Raw genomic sequence first — 16743 nt, 5'->3', positions numbered from 1 at the left:
TCTCAAATTATCTCCCCACAAATTACTTATTAATTACAAAAGGGAAAAAGTATCTTTACAGGGCCTCCCTGGTGGCTCAGTGGTTGAGAGTCCGCCTGCCGATGCCGGGCACACGGGTTTGTGCCCCGGTCCGGGAGGGTCCCACATGCCGTAGAGCGGCTGGGCCCATGAGCCATGGCCGCTGGGCCTGCGCGTCCGGAGCCTGTGCTCCGCAACGGGAGGGGCCACAGCAGTGAGAGGCCCGTGTACCGCAAAAAAAAAAAATCTTTACAATAGAGAAACCTGGTAGAAACAAACACAACCAACTGATCCAAGTTAACGTCAACAGCAGGAGTGCAAACAGACATCATGTGCCTCTAAAAAGGCACATTTGACACATGAGAAGGCCATAACATCACCTCTATAGTCTTTCTGCTTAAAAACACACAACCTGAATCTAGTTATGAAGAAACATAGCACAAACACAACGTGAGGGTCATTGTCCAAATTAAGTGGTCTGTCCTCTTCAAAAAAATGCCAAGGCTATGAAAGAAAAAGAAACGCTGAGAAATGGAACAACATGACAACGAAATGTACTGTGCTCCTAGACTGGATTCTGGGCGGGGTGGGAGGGGGGTGGCGTGGGCTGTAGGAGGGCATTGCTATTAGGGCAATGGCAAATTTGAACACTGTCTCTGGATTAGATAACATTTTCTATAAATATTAAATTTCCTGATTTTAATAACTATACTAGGATTCTATAAGACAATGTCCTGGTTTTTTGGTGAAGATTTTAGGTATAAAAACTGACTTCCCTGGCGATCCAGTGGTTAAGACTCCGTGCTTCCACTGCAGAGGGCATGGGTTCAATCCCTATTTAGGGAAGTTCCACATGCCACGAGGTGCGGCCAAAACAAAAATAAATAAATAAATTTACAAAAAGGGGCACTATGTATCCAGCTTCTCTCAAATTATATATTTTATTATTATCATCATTATTATTATTATTTTGGCCATACCACGTGGCTTATGGGATCTTAGTTCCACGACCAGGGATCGAACCCGGGCGCTTGGCAGTGAAAGCTCGGAGTCCCAACCCCTGGACCGCCAGGAAATTCCCTCAAAAAATATATTTTAAATGTGCGTGCACACGTGTGTCTTTGTAAGTAACAAAGCAAATGGAACAAAATGTCAATAATTAGTGATTTCGGATAGAGGATGTTCTGATATTCTTTATTTGCAACTTTTCTTCAAGTTTTAAATTTTACCAATGATGTATTTTAAAAGAAAAGTGACCAAATTTTAAAAAATTATAATACTACTCCATACTGCCATTATTTTGTCAAAACCCATTGTAACTGGAACTACATTTCCTCAAAAGAAACCCTATTCCTGATAGATACCACTGCAATTAAGACCACTCACTTTTTCTGGTTTTGATTCCTCTTCATTCTCATCATCAGAGGAAGGACCTGCCAAAGTTGACACTTTGCTAATTACACCAAGTCTGGCTAGCTGATCCAAAAAAATATCACCACCTTTATCTACTAAGTCCCTTATGATTTGCAAAGCCAGCAAGTGGCCGTCATCGTCGTCCTGGGGGGAAAAAAAAGGAAATTAAGGGAAAATGATAAAAATAAGTTTAGTTGCGTGGAGTAGACAAATGCAATCATTTGTACAGACAAAATGATTTAATAAAATTAGGACACAAGTTAAATTATTTTACTGACTACTATCTAATGGAAATTAAAGCTACAGGAATTTCAACAAAGATAATAAACTAACCTCTTGATCAAGAACTGTTGCAGTGATTTCCACTAGTACTGTAGGCAAATTGTGACCAACATCAGAATCACAAACTTCTTTCAAGAGTGCTTCAGAGCAAAAATGAATCATTTTTCGAATCAGAGCAAGACTTGCTTTCCTTGAAAAGTAAAAAAAGAATTTTAGTTAGCCATGGTGAGAAGCTAAAATAAAACAAAATGCAACACTAATGAAAACCAAAATATCCAATTTAAGCTTTAAATACTCTGCTAAAATATACACTTAATAAAAGAATACAATTAATAAGAAGCTACTGAATAGCAAAGGGAATTCTATTCAATACTCTGTAATGACCTATATGGGAACAGAATACAAAAAAAGGGATATATGTGTATCTACAACTGACTCACTTTGCTGTACAGCAGAAACTAACACAACATTGTAAATCAACTATACTCCAATAAAAAAAAATTTTTTTTTTAAGAATACAAAAAACTAAGACAATATTAGCACTAGGTTTATGTTCACTTTTTGAGGGAATTTCATTTTTCTACTATTAATATATTGAGCTCATTAAAAACAATTATTTTTGTAATTTTCTTACATGTGCTATTTTATATTAACCAGCATGACTGTTAACATGCCATGATAATTTTAGAAAATCAAAAGTAACACAATTACTAATAAATGGCATCTATAACCCCAAATATAAAACTCTTAACTTAAAACACCTGATGGTTTATATGGAACTCATATTTCAAATTAAGGATTTTTGTCCTTTGTCAAATTTAAAACATGTTCATTATAATATTCTCATATAAATGAGATCCTAGTAATCCCATGCCCTTAAATATTCCCATTGTTAACAACTTGGCATGACTCCTTTCCCTTTTATTATCCACTGCTTTACTTAGAACACAGAAGATACTCAATGTCACACAAACTAACCTCAATTTTATAAGCGATTTGTTCTTTTAAAATAAAATACACAAATATCCACACACATTTAAATTATAATACACTGGTCTATTACATAAAAGTCAATAATGCTTTTAACACATGTTTTCTGAGCATCTAACAATAGTCTGTGTGCCAAGCTGTACATATCATTGCCCTTGAGGTGAGTTCTCCACAGGAAGGATGGAGAGGCAAAAATCACTATCGAAATCCAAGAGAGGTATCTGACAGCTGTATTCCTACAGAATGTGGTCTTGATGTATTTCATAACTCTCTCTAGGTGAATTTCATGTATTCTTTAATTTTAAAACATGTTTTATTACAAATTCAAGTACATTAGAGAAAATAGTAGGCAGATGGAGGGCAAACTGCCCTAACAGGATTAGTTCCTTCCAGTGTTCGTTAACGGCAATTTATATTTGGTGGCAAAATCAGTATTTATGTATAATAATAATTTTATATCATGATTTACTTGAATTAAAATAGCATAAGAATGTTTCTATGTTGTCTACCTACCTATCTGGCTATGTGTCACTACCATGCTGAGTCATAATAAGCCAGGAACACCTGTATATATTTTTAAAACTTTACACCTCATTTAATCCATCCACCAAACCCACTATTAAGTAGGTTTTATTAGCTCAGTTTTACAGATGAAAAAACATGAGACAAAAAAAGGTAATTCTACTAAGGTCACAGGGCTAATAAATTAAAGCCTCAACTCAAACTCATCTCTTAACCAGTACACTATGCATAATATTCATAACATAAAATTTTCCTGCTTGTCACTATTATATAAATCATAAGCATTCAGCTTACTGGCTTTTCTATTATAAATAGCATTATTTTTGGTGAACAGTTTTATTTCTTCAGTAGAGGGATTCTTGGATCCAAGAGTCTAAATATTTTCGTACGTACTGAATGTGCATCAATACTGAATCTATACTCAGCAAACTGATTTTTTTAAAAATCTGTTAAGTGACAACATGGATGGACCTCAAGGGCATTATGCTAAGTGGATAAGCCAGAAAAAGACCAATACTGCCTTATATCACTTAAATGAGAATCTAAAAAAAAAAGAAAGTCAAACTTATAGAAACAGTAGAAAAGTGGCTGCCAGTGGCTGGGGATGGGGGAATTAAGGAGAGGTTGGTAAAAGGGTACAAACTTTCAGCTATAAAATGAATAAGGTTTGAGCATTTAATATAAAACATGGTGACTATAGTTGATAAAACTGTATTGTATAATTAAAATTTGCTAAGACTAAATGCTCTCTCTCAAACACACATGTATACACATACACAAAGATAAATACGTGAAGTGATGGATATGCTGATTAACTAAATGAGGGGAATCCTTTCACAATGTATACACATATCAAATCACTAAGATGTACATTTTAAAAATCTTACAATTTTATATGTCAATTATGCCTCAATAAAGCTAGGGGACAAAAGGACTGTTAATAGCTTAAATTATCAGTAGATATGGATGTACTAATCCATTACGATTTTGTTATTTTTGTAAAAAAAAAAAAGGTTCTTAAATGTCTAATGGGTGAAAAGGACATGAAATTTTACTTTTAAATGTTTTGTTTTTTACTAGTAAGGGGATACATTTTTCCCTGTTGTCTTCTTTTTCATCTTGAGCACTGTACCATAATGTCATTGGCTAATTTATTTAAATTGGCATTTATACTTTGACCAAAAACTTGTATGTGTTCTCTACATAATAAAGGTAGTATGCCTTGGTCATACTTGCTAACAAATACCAATTTGTTGGAAGATTTATCTGGATTACAAGTTTATATTTCTGTCACTTTCATGGTTACGGCTAATACTGTTGCTGATATGCAGTTTTTTTTTACATAGAATAAATTTTAAATGACAGATAGGACTAACACAAACAAGTTTTAAAAGTCATTCTTCCTACCAAGTTCTGATAAACATTTGAGAATATTTTCTTTTTGTTTTCCTAAGGTTTTATTTTTTCATTTATTTTAAATAAATTTAGAATTTATTTAAATACACAGTGTAAAGGACTAAGCTGATTTTTAATCAAACCACAAAGCAAATATTCTAATACCATTTAATATATTATGTTAATATATTATAAAATATTAATACATTATATAATTTACCACTATAATACATTCAATTTCTTTTCTTTTCTTTTTTTTTTTTGCGTTACGCGGGCCTCTCACTGCTACGGCCCCTCCCGTTGCGGAGCACAGGCTCCGGACGCGCAGGCCCAGCTGCCATGGCCCACAGGACCAGCCGCTCCGTGGCATGTGGGATCCTCCCGGACCGGGGCATGAACCCGCGTCCCCTGCATCAGCAGGCGGACTCCCAACCACTGCGCCACCAGGCAAGCCCTACATTCAATTTCTAAACACAATTGATTGTTTGGAGGGCTAGTCTACTCCAATGATTTATAAACTCTTGGGCTAGTTATAAAGATTTAATTACTGAAAGTTTACACTAGCTACTATTCAGATTTTTCTTTAATAATCTCACGTATTTATTCTTCCAGAAGAACTTTAAGATCTGTCAAGTTCTAAAGCAAATTCTATAGTTATTTTCTTTCAAACTGCATTCTATAAATTAACTTTGGAAGAATTTATATCTTTAGATTATTTAATATTCTCATCCTAGAACAATTTCCCCTTTTATCCAACCATGTCTACTTTCCTATCAATCAAATTGTGATTTAAAAAATAAATAAACAAATGGACCCTCAAGGATTTCTGCTGCTGAAAAGTTTACTCAATCTTTGTCCCATTATTAACACTAACTCCAAAGATGTATATTTACCACACCTCTTCAAAATTCTAAGTAGCCTTTCTTCAAAAGCAAAATGTGAAGTCCTCAGTCTAATATTACATACAGATACATATATCAAATCATTATGTTATACACTTTAATACAATGTTACACGTCAATTATATCTCAATAGAACTGGGAAGAAATATCTCACAGAGAAAATAATCAGGTTTTTACAAAATGCTCCACCAGTGAAACTGCTATCCTCTGTTCTGAAGGCTTCATTGATCTGTTGTCTGCCTTTTATTTCCTGAACAGACAATGCACACAGGCCAATAATGACAGATAATAGCTAAAGTTGATATATTCCTTATATACAGATCCTCCTTTAACTGCCTGATTAGAGTATACACGCTTACTCTTCTGACCAAATTTTAAACTGAAATGGTAAAAAATTGGGTTGTAACCTATTCCAGATTGTTTTTAATAATGACAAGTATGTATTTTTTTAATGAATCATCTTGGGAGATGGGGGAATGAATGAAATATGTGAGGGAGACTAAGAGGTACAAAACTTCCAGTTACAAAATAAATGAGTCACAGGGGTGAAATGTACAGAATGGGGAATATAGTCAATAATAGTGTAAACATTTTGTATGGTGACAAATGGTAACTAGAATTATCATGGTTATCATTTTGTGATGTACAGAAATACTGAATTACTATGTTGTGCACCTTGAACTAACATAGTGCTGTAAGTGAATTATACTTCGAAAAAAAAAAGGAAGAATGGAGGGAGGGAGGGAGGGAAGGAAGGAAAGGAGGAAGGAAGGGAGAAAGGAAGGGAGGGAAGAAAGAAAAGAAAAAAATGAATGATTCGGAAGTGGAAATGGATGAACTGCAAGAAAGAATCTTTCCAAACAAAAAAAATATTACCAGATAAAAATCAAATTAAGAAGAATCATACAATATGATACGATTTATATAAATCTTTAACTTGTAAAATACCATGCATCATTTACAGATAAATTTATATATTTGCTATATATTCTTGTAATATATTACAAAAATAAAGGAAGCAAGGGAAAATATTAACATATTAATAACATAAAATATTAACCCCCCAAAACCCAATTGTCAAGAAAAAAATTTATGAGAAAATTGGGAACAATGAATGCTGATTTGATGTTTGATAATATTTAAGAACTATTATAATTATTTTAGGTGTAATAACGGTATTGCAATTATGTTAAAAAACAAAACAGAATCCCTTTTTTTTAAAGAATCCCTTTTTAATGATGAAAAATTATTTTTTTATTGAAGTACAGTTTATTTACATGTAGTATTCTAGTAGTTTCAGGTATACAATATAGTGATTCAATATTTTTATAGATTATACTTCATTTAATGTTACTATAAAATATTGGCTAGGGCTTCCCTGGTGGCACAGTGGTTGAGAGTCTGCCTGCCGATGCAGGGGACATGGGTTCGTGCCCCGGTCCGGTAGGATCCCACATGCCGCGGAGCGGCTGGTCCCGTGAGCCATGGCCTCTGAGCCTGCGCGTCCGGAGCCTGTGCTCCGCAACAGGAGAGGCCACAACAGTGAGAGGCCTGAGTAACGCAAAAAAACACAAACAAAAACAAAAACAACAAAAATATTGGCTATATTGCCTGTGCTAAACAAAAGAACACTTATTTTTTATGGATGCATATAGAAAAATTATGGATAAAACTATTTGAGTCTTGGATTTCCTCAAAATAGTACAGCTGGGGAGGTATAAATGAAATAAGACTGGGATATTTGTTAAAACTTATTGAAGCTATGTGATAGGGTTCATTATATGATTATCTCGACCTTTTAATACATTTTAACTTATCTATGATAAAACAGTTTTTTAATAAACTATCTTTTTACAAATACCTCTAAAATATTAGGCACTATGCTAAATACCACACATACTTAATTTTAATTTTCACACCTAAAGAGAATTAAGTATAATTATCCCATCCTAGAGATGAATTAAGATCAAGAGGTTAACTATCTTGTCCATGGCTATCTGTCTACAAAGTGGCAACACTGACTTTTGGACTGACTTTGAGCTGACTCCAGAGTCTGAGCTCTGAACTAAGATATAAGATATATGCTATCTTATTCACCACAATTAAATTTGTCAGCTATTATCTGGAAAAATTTAGCATCAAATATGCTATAACTAAAATTGTGTTTAGACGATCTTCAAATATTTAAAAGAATGATAAAAAAATAACTACCCATTAAGGGAACTCTGTTATTTGGTGACATACTTTATAATTTCCTGATGGCCTTATAATGAAGCAATTCTAACTCCAAATATAACTTAAGGTTTTTTAATTCGCATGACACCTAGTCCTCTAAAATTTTCAGGCCAAATTATCTGTTCAAAATTGAACTTGCTCATTTCTAAAAATGAATCAAATCTTTTGTTAAACAAACAAACAGAAAGTGGCCCCACTAACACCTACCCTTCTGTAGCTATTTGGGGAAGAATAAAAACCAAGTTCCTAGGTGTTCACAGTGAATTGACTGGCACTTTCATCCTATTTAAAGTAAACTACTTTCACTTCAATGTCAACTCATAATACTGGTATTTAAGGCACTTGAATCCTACAAAACTCCATGTTCTAAAGACCTCCTGAACTTAAAATCAAATTCTCAATCACTCAGCCAAAATTTTGGCAGTCATTCTTTACCCCTTCCTTTCCTTCATCCCTCCAATCTAATTGGTGGTCATCAACCCTTATACAGGGTTGACCAAAAAGTATGTTCGGGTTTTTCCATAGCATCTTGTGGAAAAACCCAAAAGAACTTTTTGGCCAACCCAATACAACCCATCTCCCAACCTCTTCAATCTGTTCCCACCAATCCAGTCTTCCAGCAACTGTCTAAAGTTCACATCGATAATTAACCCGTAAGTAGTCTGTTTTCATTCTTGCCCTCCTCCAGTACTTTGCTCCACCAGACTGCCAAAGTGATCTTTATAAATCACAAATCTGACTGTGACCAATTTCCTCACAAGTCTTCAATGATCCTTCTTGAACTGCGGGGTCAAGTCCATACTCACTCTCTAGACCAGAAAGGCCTTCACAGGTCATAAAAAGCTCTTGTCTACCTTTTTGACAGTATTCCCTGAGCTATACAAACATATCCCATATCCCACTGATACCAAAATACTTGCAGCTGCAAACAAAACGCACTCATTCAATCATTCAGTGTATCTACTGAAGATCTACTAAATATCAAGCCCTATCTATACCTCCTTGTCTTTGTAGGTATAAGGCAGGACATAAGGCCATCTCTCATGGAGCTTTAGAGGGGAGATAGACAATAAAACAAACAAAAACTCAAAGAAGAGCAAGATTTCAGACAGTGTAAACTCTGTGAAGACAGTAAAACTTCATGATTGATATGAAAAGTATCCTAGGGGTAAATTTAAATTAGGTGGATAAATGTCAATGGACATAAGCATTTGAACTGAGACCTGAATGATATGAAGTAACCAACCATTCAAAAGTCCTGGGAATAGAAAGCTTCCAACAAAGTGAAGTAAGTGCAAAAACCCCATGGTAAGAATGTACATAGAATGTTCCAAAAACAGAAAGAAGGCTAGCATACTGTAAGTGTAATGGGCTAGGTGTTATATAGTACTAAATGAGGTCAGAGACCTGGGTGGGACTTATACAAGACCTTCCAAGTCTGAGTGTTAAGCAGTTAGGTTTGGGGTTTCCCTGGTGGCGCAGTGGTTGAGAGTCCGCCTGCCGATGCAGGGGACACGGGTTCGTGCCCCGATCCAGGAGAATCCCACATGCCGTGGAGCGGCTGGGCCCGTGAGCCATGGCCGCTGAGCCTGCGCGTCCAGAGCCTGTGCTCCGCAACGGGAGAGGCCACAACAGTGAGAGGCCCGAACCGCAAAAAAATAAAAGAAGTTAGGTTTTAGTTAAGGCCAATTAGAAACTACTGGAGGGTTTAAGTCAGAAGATGATGTGATATAATTATGATTTAAAAACTAATTCAGGGGACTTCCCTAGTGGCAAGGTGCTTAAGAATCTGCCTGCTGATGCAGGGGACACGGGCTCAAGCCCTGGTCTGGGAAGATCCCACATGCCGCGGAGCAATTAAGCCCATGCCACAACTACTGAGCCTGCGCTCTAGAGCCCACGAGCCACAACTACTGAGCCTGCATGCCACAACTACTGAAGCCCCCGCACCTAGAGCCCCTGCTCCGCAACAAAGGAAGCCACCACAATGAGAAGCCCATGCACCACAACGAACAGTAGCCCCCACTTGCCGCAACTAGAGAAAGCCTGCGTGCAGCAACAAAGACCCAGTGCAGCCAAAGTAAATTATTTAAAAGAAAAAAAAAAGGGACTTCCCTCGTGGCGCAGTGGTTAAGAATCCACCTGCCAATGCAGGGGACGCAGGTTTGATCCCTGGTCCGGGAAGGTCCCACATGCCGTGGAGCAACTAAGCCCATGTGCCACAACTGCTGAGCCTGCGTTGTACAGCCTGAGAGCCACAAGTACTGAGCTCGCATGCCACAACTGCCGAGGCCCACACGCCTAGACCCCGTGCTCCGCAAAAAGAGAAGCCACCATAATGAGACGCCCTCGCACTGCAACGAAGAGTAGCCCCCACTCGCCGTAACTAGAGAAGGCCTGCATGCAGCAACGAAGACCCAACGCAGCCAAAAATAAATAAATAAATAAATTTATTTTTTAAAAAAAGAAAAACTAATTCAGCATAACATGTAGGAACAGATTGGAGAGGGACAAGATAGAAGACGAGGAGAAAGACTACTTTAGAGGCAACTATAGTAGCCAAACTACAGACTATTGCACCTTGAACCAGAGTATTAGCAATAGATGGATAGAAATGGCAGACTTCGGACACACTTTAGAGGGAGAGCCACCAGGACCTACACCAGGATGAATTGACTCATACCTCCATGCCTTTGCACACACTGTTGCACAATGATCCTTCTAAATTCATCTGCCTAGAAAACTTCCAAGTATCCTTTAAACCCCAATTTAAATCTCATTGCTGCATAAAATCTCCAATTTGCCCAGCCAATTAGTTGTTAAACCATCTATATCCCTAGGGAATATATGTCTAATCTGCTACTTGCCACTCTGTATTGTTACTCATTTCTTCCTCACCAGCTTGCAAGGGCACATAAACAGGGCCAAGTCTTAATTCTTTGGGAACTCCTCCAGTGGACAGTTTACACTGACTCTATCAAAAAAGCCTCCATAAAGCTCAATAAATGTTTGTTGTACTTATAAAAATTTCTCTAGAATTGATATTCAGAGAGCTACAAAAACTGTTAGTCTAGTTTTCTTAATTTTCTAAACTTCTCTTAAGTCAGATCATCAGAAGGAAAGATTTATCTCTCCAATCTAATTTTTATTCTTACCATACCTTTTCAATATTAAAATAAACCTCACACATCCTTCTGGAAAAGTGAGATAAATAAAGGTATATAATTAGCATATTTTAACTAGTAAATACAAATAGTACGGATAACTACCTTATAGAAGGCAGCATAGTCTGCTGAAATGTTTGTGCAAATACTGGCAGTAACCTTTTCAAGTATATGGGTGCCATTTCTGGATCTCCTTTCGGCTCATTACATTCTTCTTCATCTTTGTTTGTATCTTTCTTTTTCTTATCATCTCCTTTATTAACTGGACACATCCAATCACCTACAGACAAATATTGTTCAATAAAATACTTTGCTGGAAAATTTTTCTTTCAATGAAAAAACATTGAAATGTACTATAAAATCAACTATAATTACCCTAATTAACAACAGTCAAACAAATTAGGATGTTGTATCTATCAACGGCGTTTGTAAAACTACTAAAGAACATTAGTACCTCCAAGAAGCTGAATCACAACTTAAGGAGATAATTTTGGATACTTCACTTGATTCCATAAAATATTTCACAGAGACTCTGCATTCATCTACTCTGTGAAAACTTAAAAATTTGGTCAAACTACTTTGTCTATGCAATAACCAACTATTCTTTATGATATTCACACCCCCTTAAACTTGTGATTTGGCCTTTTTGGAATCATGCAGCCACAGTCTCAAAGAACACAGAATAGTACACTGTTAAATGTTTATCAAATATAAGTTTGTGTGTGTGTATGTGTGTGTGTGTGTATGTAATTATTTGACTTCACAGAAATGATTTCTTTATATAATGTTAACATGTCTACAGAAAGCTACTTCTATGGAAGTGAAGCTGAAAAGTAATAGCAGATGGCTTAAAAGGAAAGATATTACCACTCACCTGGAGACTGAAGAATAGCTACTACTTCACTATGGCCCCTTTCCCGAGCTTTATCTAATGGAGTTTTCCCATCTTCATCTCTCAGATCGGGATTTGCACCATGCCGTAAGAGAGTCTAGAAAAGAAAAGCATTTAATGTGGATATAATAATTAACACCTTATTTCTTCCAATATCCAATTCTGCAACCTTTAGATTGCACTGACATACTTCAGACTGCAGACTTACAGAATTAATCAAGCAGGTACCAATTCAAATCTCTGCCTTTGCATACAACACCTTAAAAGTGGTTTATTTATATCTTGAAAAAATTATAGATTAATGTCACTTGGTTATTTATTAACATCTCAAATGAAGTACGTTCACATTTGAACCTGTCAACTGCTCCAGTCAATTTCCTTACTTTAACAGAGGTACTAATATTCAGTTTGTGGTATGGTAATCATCTTCATCATTTCGTGTATACTGCCAATTACCAAGTTAAATTGATTCTTCTAGAATGAACTACCAAATTTAGGTCTTAAATACTAATTCGCACTGTTCACCTTTTTTTTTTTTGGCCACACTGTGTGGCACGTGGGATCTTAGTTCCCCAACCAGGGATCAAACCTGTGCTCCCTGCAATGGAAGCCTGGAATCTTAACCACTGGACTGCCAGGGAAGTTCACCAATTTTTAATGGACACTGGACTCTCTCCCCAGCAGACTGTAAGCTCTTTTGAACAGAGAACACATCTCATATTTCTCCTATCAGCCTCAGAGCTGCAGCTTTTGAATTTCGTTATAACACAATATATCTGACAAATAAGTGAGTACATACATTCATCAGAAAAGTATGCAGTACTGGCTAAAAATTCCAAACTGCTGGAGTTTGAATCAGAATAACTCAGTATTTCATCAAATCTAGGATGCCACAGATACTTATAATCTGATATAATCTGACAGAGATTATAATTAAGTACTACTAAGAAAGAAAAAACAATGCCAATTAATTTTGCAACAATGCTTTCCTATTGCTTGGATTTTTTTTAACTTATTGAAAGAACTTTTATAAACTTAGATTTTTTTTCATGTATTACTTGGACAAACATAAATTTAAAAAATAAATGAAATATAATAAGATATTTCTGTAACTTCACATTCTGAGCACAATTGTTCATAATTTCTTTTTGATCCGAAGTCACCAATATTTGTGTTTCTACACACAATGCTGTCATCTGTGCCATAAAGAGTTTAGTGACACAGCATTACTGAGCGTGCTCTTCTATCAGAAAGGATTTTTCACTCAAGTTACTAAAATCCATTTCACAATTTGTATTGAATTGACAGGTAATAATAACTATGCTGCAATTTCTATCTGGCCAATAGCAATTATAAGACTTTCCTAGTTAAAAGATGTTAAAATGTGTATGGGGGGGTGGGTAATATCTTAGACTCAATTAAAAAACAGGAGAACCTGTGAAGAATGATAAAACATGTTAAATGCTTAAGACCCTGGCTGGCACAAAATAAGTGCTTGGTGAGCACTATTATATCATTATTAGTAATGGCAGCTATAGCTCATTGCAGGCTGATGTATAATTAAGATGGGTTAAGGTTAGATACAATTCATTTGGCTCCTTCTCCCACTCAGCTACCCAAAACTGCAAAACAGTAAGGGTTTGAAAAAAAAAAAATGCCTTAATAAAAATTTTTACCACCCTTAGGAACATCATTCTCTAAAAATTAACCAATTCAAACTGACAGAATTCGAGCTTGAAGAGACCACCTAGAAAGCTAAGTTGTTAACAAAAATCTTCTTACAGTGTATAAAGACAATACTAGCAATACTGTGACAATAGTAGCAGCTACCATTTAAGCATCTACATACAATGTGCCAGCTACTATACTAAGTGCTTTTCATGTATTTTTTCCTAATTATCACAATAAGCATGCTAGCAGGGACTTTCCTGGTAGTCCAATGGTTTAGACTCTGTGCTTCCACTGCAGGGGGCACAGGTTCGTCCCCTGTGGAAACTAAGATACCAAATGCTGCGCAGCGCAGTCAACAATAAATAAATAAAATACTAGGAGTGTATATACATTTTATTAATAAAACTGTAAGTCAAACTTAAGAAACTGGTCCAAGGCCAGACAGCCTTTTTTGTTAATGAGTTGAGACTTGAATCCAGGTGTGCCTGACTTCTTAGCAAATATGAAAAATTCCTTCACAATATGAAGATTCTTGAGACCTAGATCATACATTTGGTTCAACCCTTATCATTTGACCTTTCTGGACCTCAATTTCTCCTAACTGTACAAAAAAAACTCTACAGTAACGATGTATGGAGATTCCTCAAAAAATTAAAAATAGAACTACCAGGGACTTCCCTGGTGGTCCAGTGGTTACGAATCTGCCTTCCAATGCAGGGGACGCGGGTTTGATCCCTGGTTGGGGAACTAAGATCCCACATGCCGCAGGACAACTAAGCCCGTGTACCACAACTACTGAGCCCACATGCTGCAAGTACAGAGCTCATGTGTTATGGAGCCCACACTCCACAACTAGAAAGAATCTGCACCCCGTGGTGAAAGACCCTACATGCCGCAACTAAGACCCGATGCAGCCAAATAAATAAATATTAAAAAAAAAAAGAACTACCATATGACCCAGCAATTCCACTCCTGGATATTTATCCAAAGAAAATGAAAACACTAATTGGAAAAGATATGTGTACTCCTATGTTCATTGCAGCATTATTTACAACAGCCAAAATATAAAAGCAACCTAAATGCCCAACGATAGAGGAATGGATAAAGAACATGTGGTATATATATATACACAATGAAATATTACTCAGCCATAAAAGAGAATGAAATCTTGCCATTTGCGACAACACGCATGGACCTAGAGGGTATTATGCTAAATGAAATAAGTCAAACAGAGAAAGACAAATACTGTATGATTTCATTTATATGAAGAATCTAAAAGACAAAACAAAGGAACAAACATAACAAAACGGAAATAGGAAAAAAAAAAAGAACTCTCCAAAGTCCTTTGCTAATCTAAGAGTCAAAGATATCATGTTCTTCGGCAAATAAAATATTTGCCATATTGATAAACAGAAATAAGAGAAACATGTATAAAATTATTCGTTACCAAGAGTAAGAAATCGGGAAAAAAACAAGTTTTCAGCAATAGATGACTGGCTGAATAAATCTGCAGTACATTCACACATGCTAAGTATACAGATGTACAAAAACTCTCTATATACTAATAGGGAGAAGTCTCAATGTGTATTATTAAATGAAAAATGTGTATTATTAGACGAAAAAAAGCAAAGTATAAATCAGTGTATATGTTACATTTTGTATAAGGAGAAAATAAGCATACATATTTATTCTTGCTTGCATCTGTATTAAGAAACAATGAAAAGATAAACAAAAAAACCCAATCAAAAACGCTTATCTGTAGTGGGGATAGGGAAATGGAGCAAATGGAGATAGCATGAAAGCATGGCTTATCAGAATAAAAGTTTTCATTTCATTCTAATTTCAGAACCATGTAAATGTTAAATATCAAATTAATAACTTAAAAACCTGGATTTTACCTTTGCTACTTGAGGTCTTCCAAAACATGCAGCATAATGTAATGATGATGACCTCTGACCTCTATTAACATCAGCACCTCTTTCACAAAGAAATTCTACCTGTAAAATGATGGAGCATCATCAAGTTGCCTTATTAATATTGCCATCTTTGATTTAAAAAATTAGCTTTTATTTATTAGCTTACCATTTCCTGAGTTCCAAAAGCAGAGGCCCAGTTTAATAGAGTCTGACCCACATCATCCATAAAATTTACTTCAAAGGCTGGAAATTTGAAGGAAAAAAATAAATCTTTTTAAAAGTCAACAAGTAATAATGAACTTTTCTAAAGTGGGAACCATTTAAAGATTGTTATTAATAATCACTAAATACACAGCCAATTTTAAACATTCAGGTCGACTATAAAGTAGTAAATAATCAGCAAATGTAAATTCTGCTAAGAAAAAGTATTCTAAAATTTTTATTTAAATTAAACATAAAATAAGAAACAAAAAAACAAACACAATAAAACTCAAGAGTATTAGTTTCCTCACACCGTAACTGAGGAAAAGAAACTAAACCACATCGATAATCAAAAGAAAACAAAAGTCTGATGACACAGAAGCATTTTTCACCAACTTATATTTGCTGATCACCTCATGAAGCAGTGTAAAAAAAACTGACTATATATAATGATAATTCACTTGTGTCAGTTTCCATTAATCTTGAGAAAACAACAGCCCTAATTTCAATCTCCACTTAACCTTAGAATTGGTATGAACTCCTGGCAATAGACAGGTTAATTTCATTTACTTATTCAACAAGCATTTACTCAGATCTTACCATGCACCAGGCTGATAATTTATATACATGGGGAGAGGAGAGGATATAGAATACGTTGGCCATTCTATTTTCTGGCACAACTGCTAAAAATTAAAAAAAAAAAATTAAAAATCTAGAAACTAGAAGTTGCCTATATAATTCCTTATCTCACAGTTTTCTTTTTATATTTTAAAAAATATTTTCCAACCTCCTGTGTCAATTGCATCTATGAGTGCATCGGTATCTTTACTTCGAATACAGTCTATAAGCTGCCGATGTGAGCGTTCCCCAGAACTATCCAATCTCCGTAGTCCTGGGATTCTGCCTGTGGATCCAGCACTAGACTTTGGCAAAGCCTTTCGTCCTTCAAATAATAGCACCAAGAGAAGGTCAACCAAACGCATGGTATCAAGCACACATCTTTCATCACCCTGCAATGCACTTTCAATTGAATCTGGAAGTTCTGACCTCAGGAGATCCTAAAAAGAGAATGGGAGAAAAAAAAGTTTTAGCATACTTGCACTACACCAAAATACTTCTTCTGAAAGATTAAGTAAGATTCA

General features: G+C 35.7%; 1 protein-coding gene across 5 annotated transcripts in view; it reads right to left on the bottom strand.

Annotated features, from left to right (window-relative positions):
* Positions 1 to 16743, bottom strand: part of HECTD1 (HECT domain E3 ubiquitin protein ligase 1) — a 91635-nt gene that overhangs the window by 45624 nt on the left and 29268 nt on the right. For all 5 annotated transcript variants that reach the window (XM_082853258.1, XM_082853259.1, XM_082853260.1 and 2 more), the window contains 7 exons: positions 16389 to 16659; positions 15567 to 15643; positions 15383 to 15481; positions 11796 to 11910; positions 11027 to 11201; positions 1765 to 1903; positions 1405 to 1575 (listed from right to left, as the gene is read on the bottom strand). In XM_082853258.1, the coding sequence (XP_082709384.1) occupies positions 1405 to 1575; positions 1765 to 1903; positions 11027 to 11201; positions 11796 to 11910; positions 15383 to 15481; positions 15567 to 15643; positions 16389 to 16659 (1047 nt within the window). The remainder of the gene's footprint in view (positions 1 to 1404; positions 1576 to 1764; positions 1904 to 11026; positions 11202 to 11795; positions 11911 to 15382; positions 15482 to 15566; positions 15644 to 16388; positions 16660 to 16743) is intronic.

This window comes from Leucopleurus acutus, assembly GCF_964270905.1.
Source record: "Leucopleurus acutus genome assembly, chromosome: 1".
Taxonomy (NCBI): domain Eukaryota; kingdom Metazoa; phylum Chordata; class Mammalia; order Artiodactyla; family Delphinidae; genus Leucopleurus; species Leucopleurus acutus.
The sequence above is the reverse complement of the archived record's forward strand: the minus strand, read 5'-3'. Positions and strand labels throughout refer to the sequence as shown.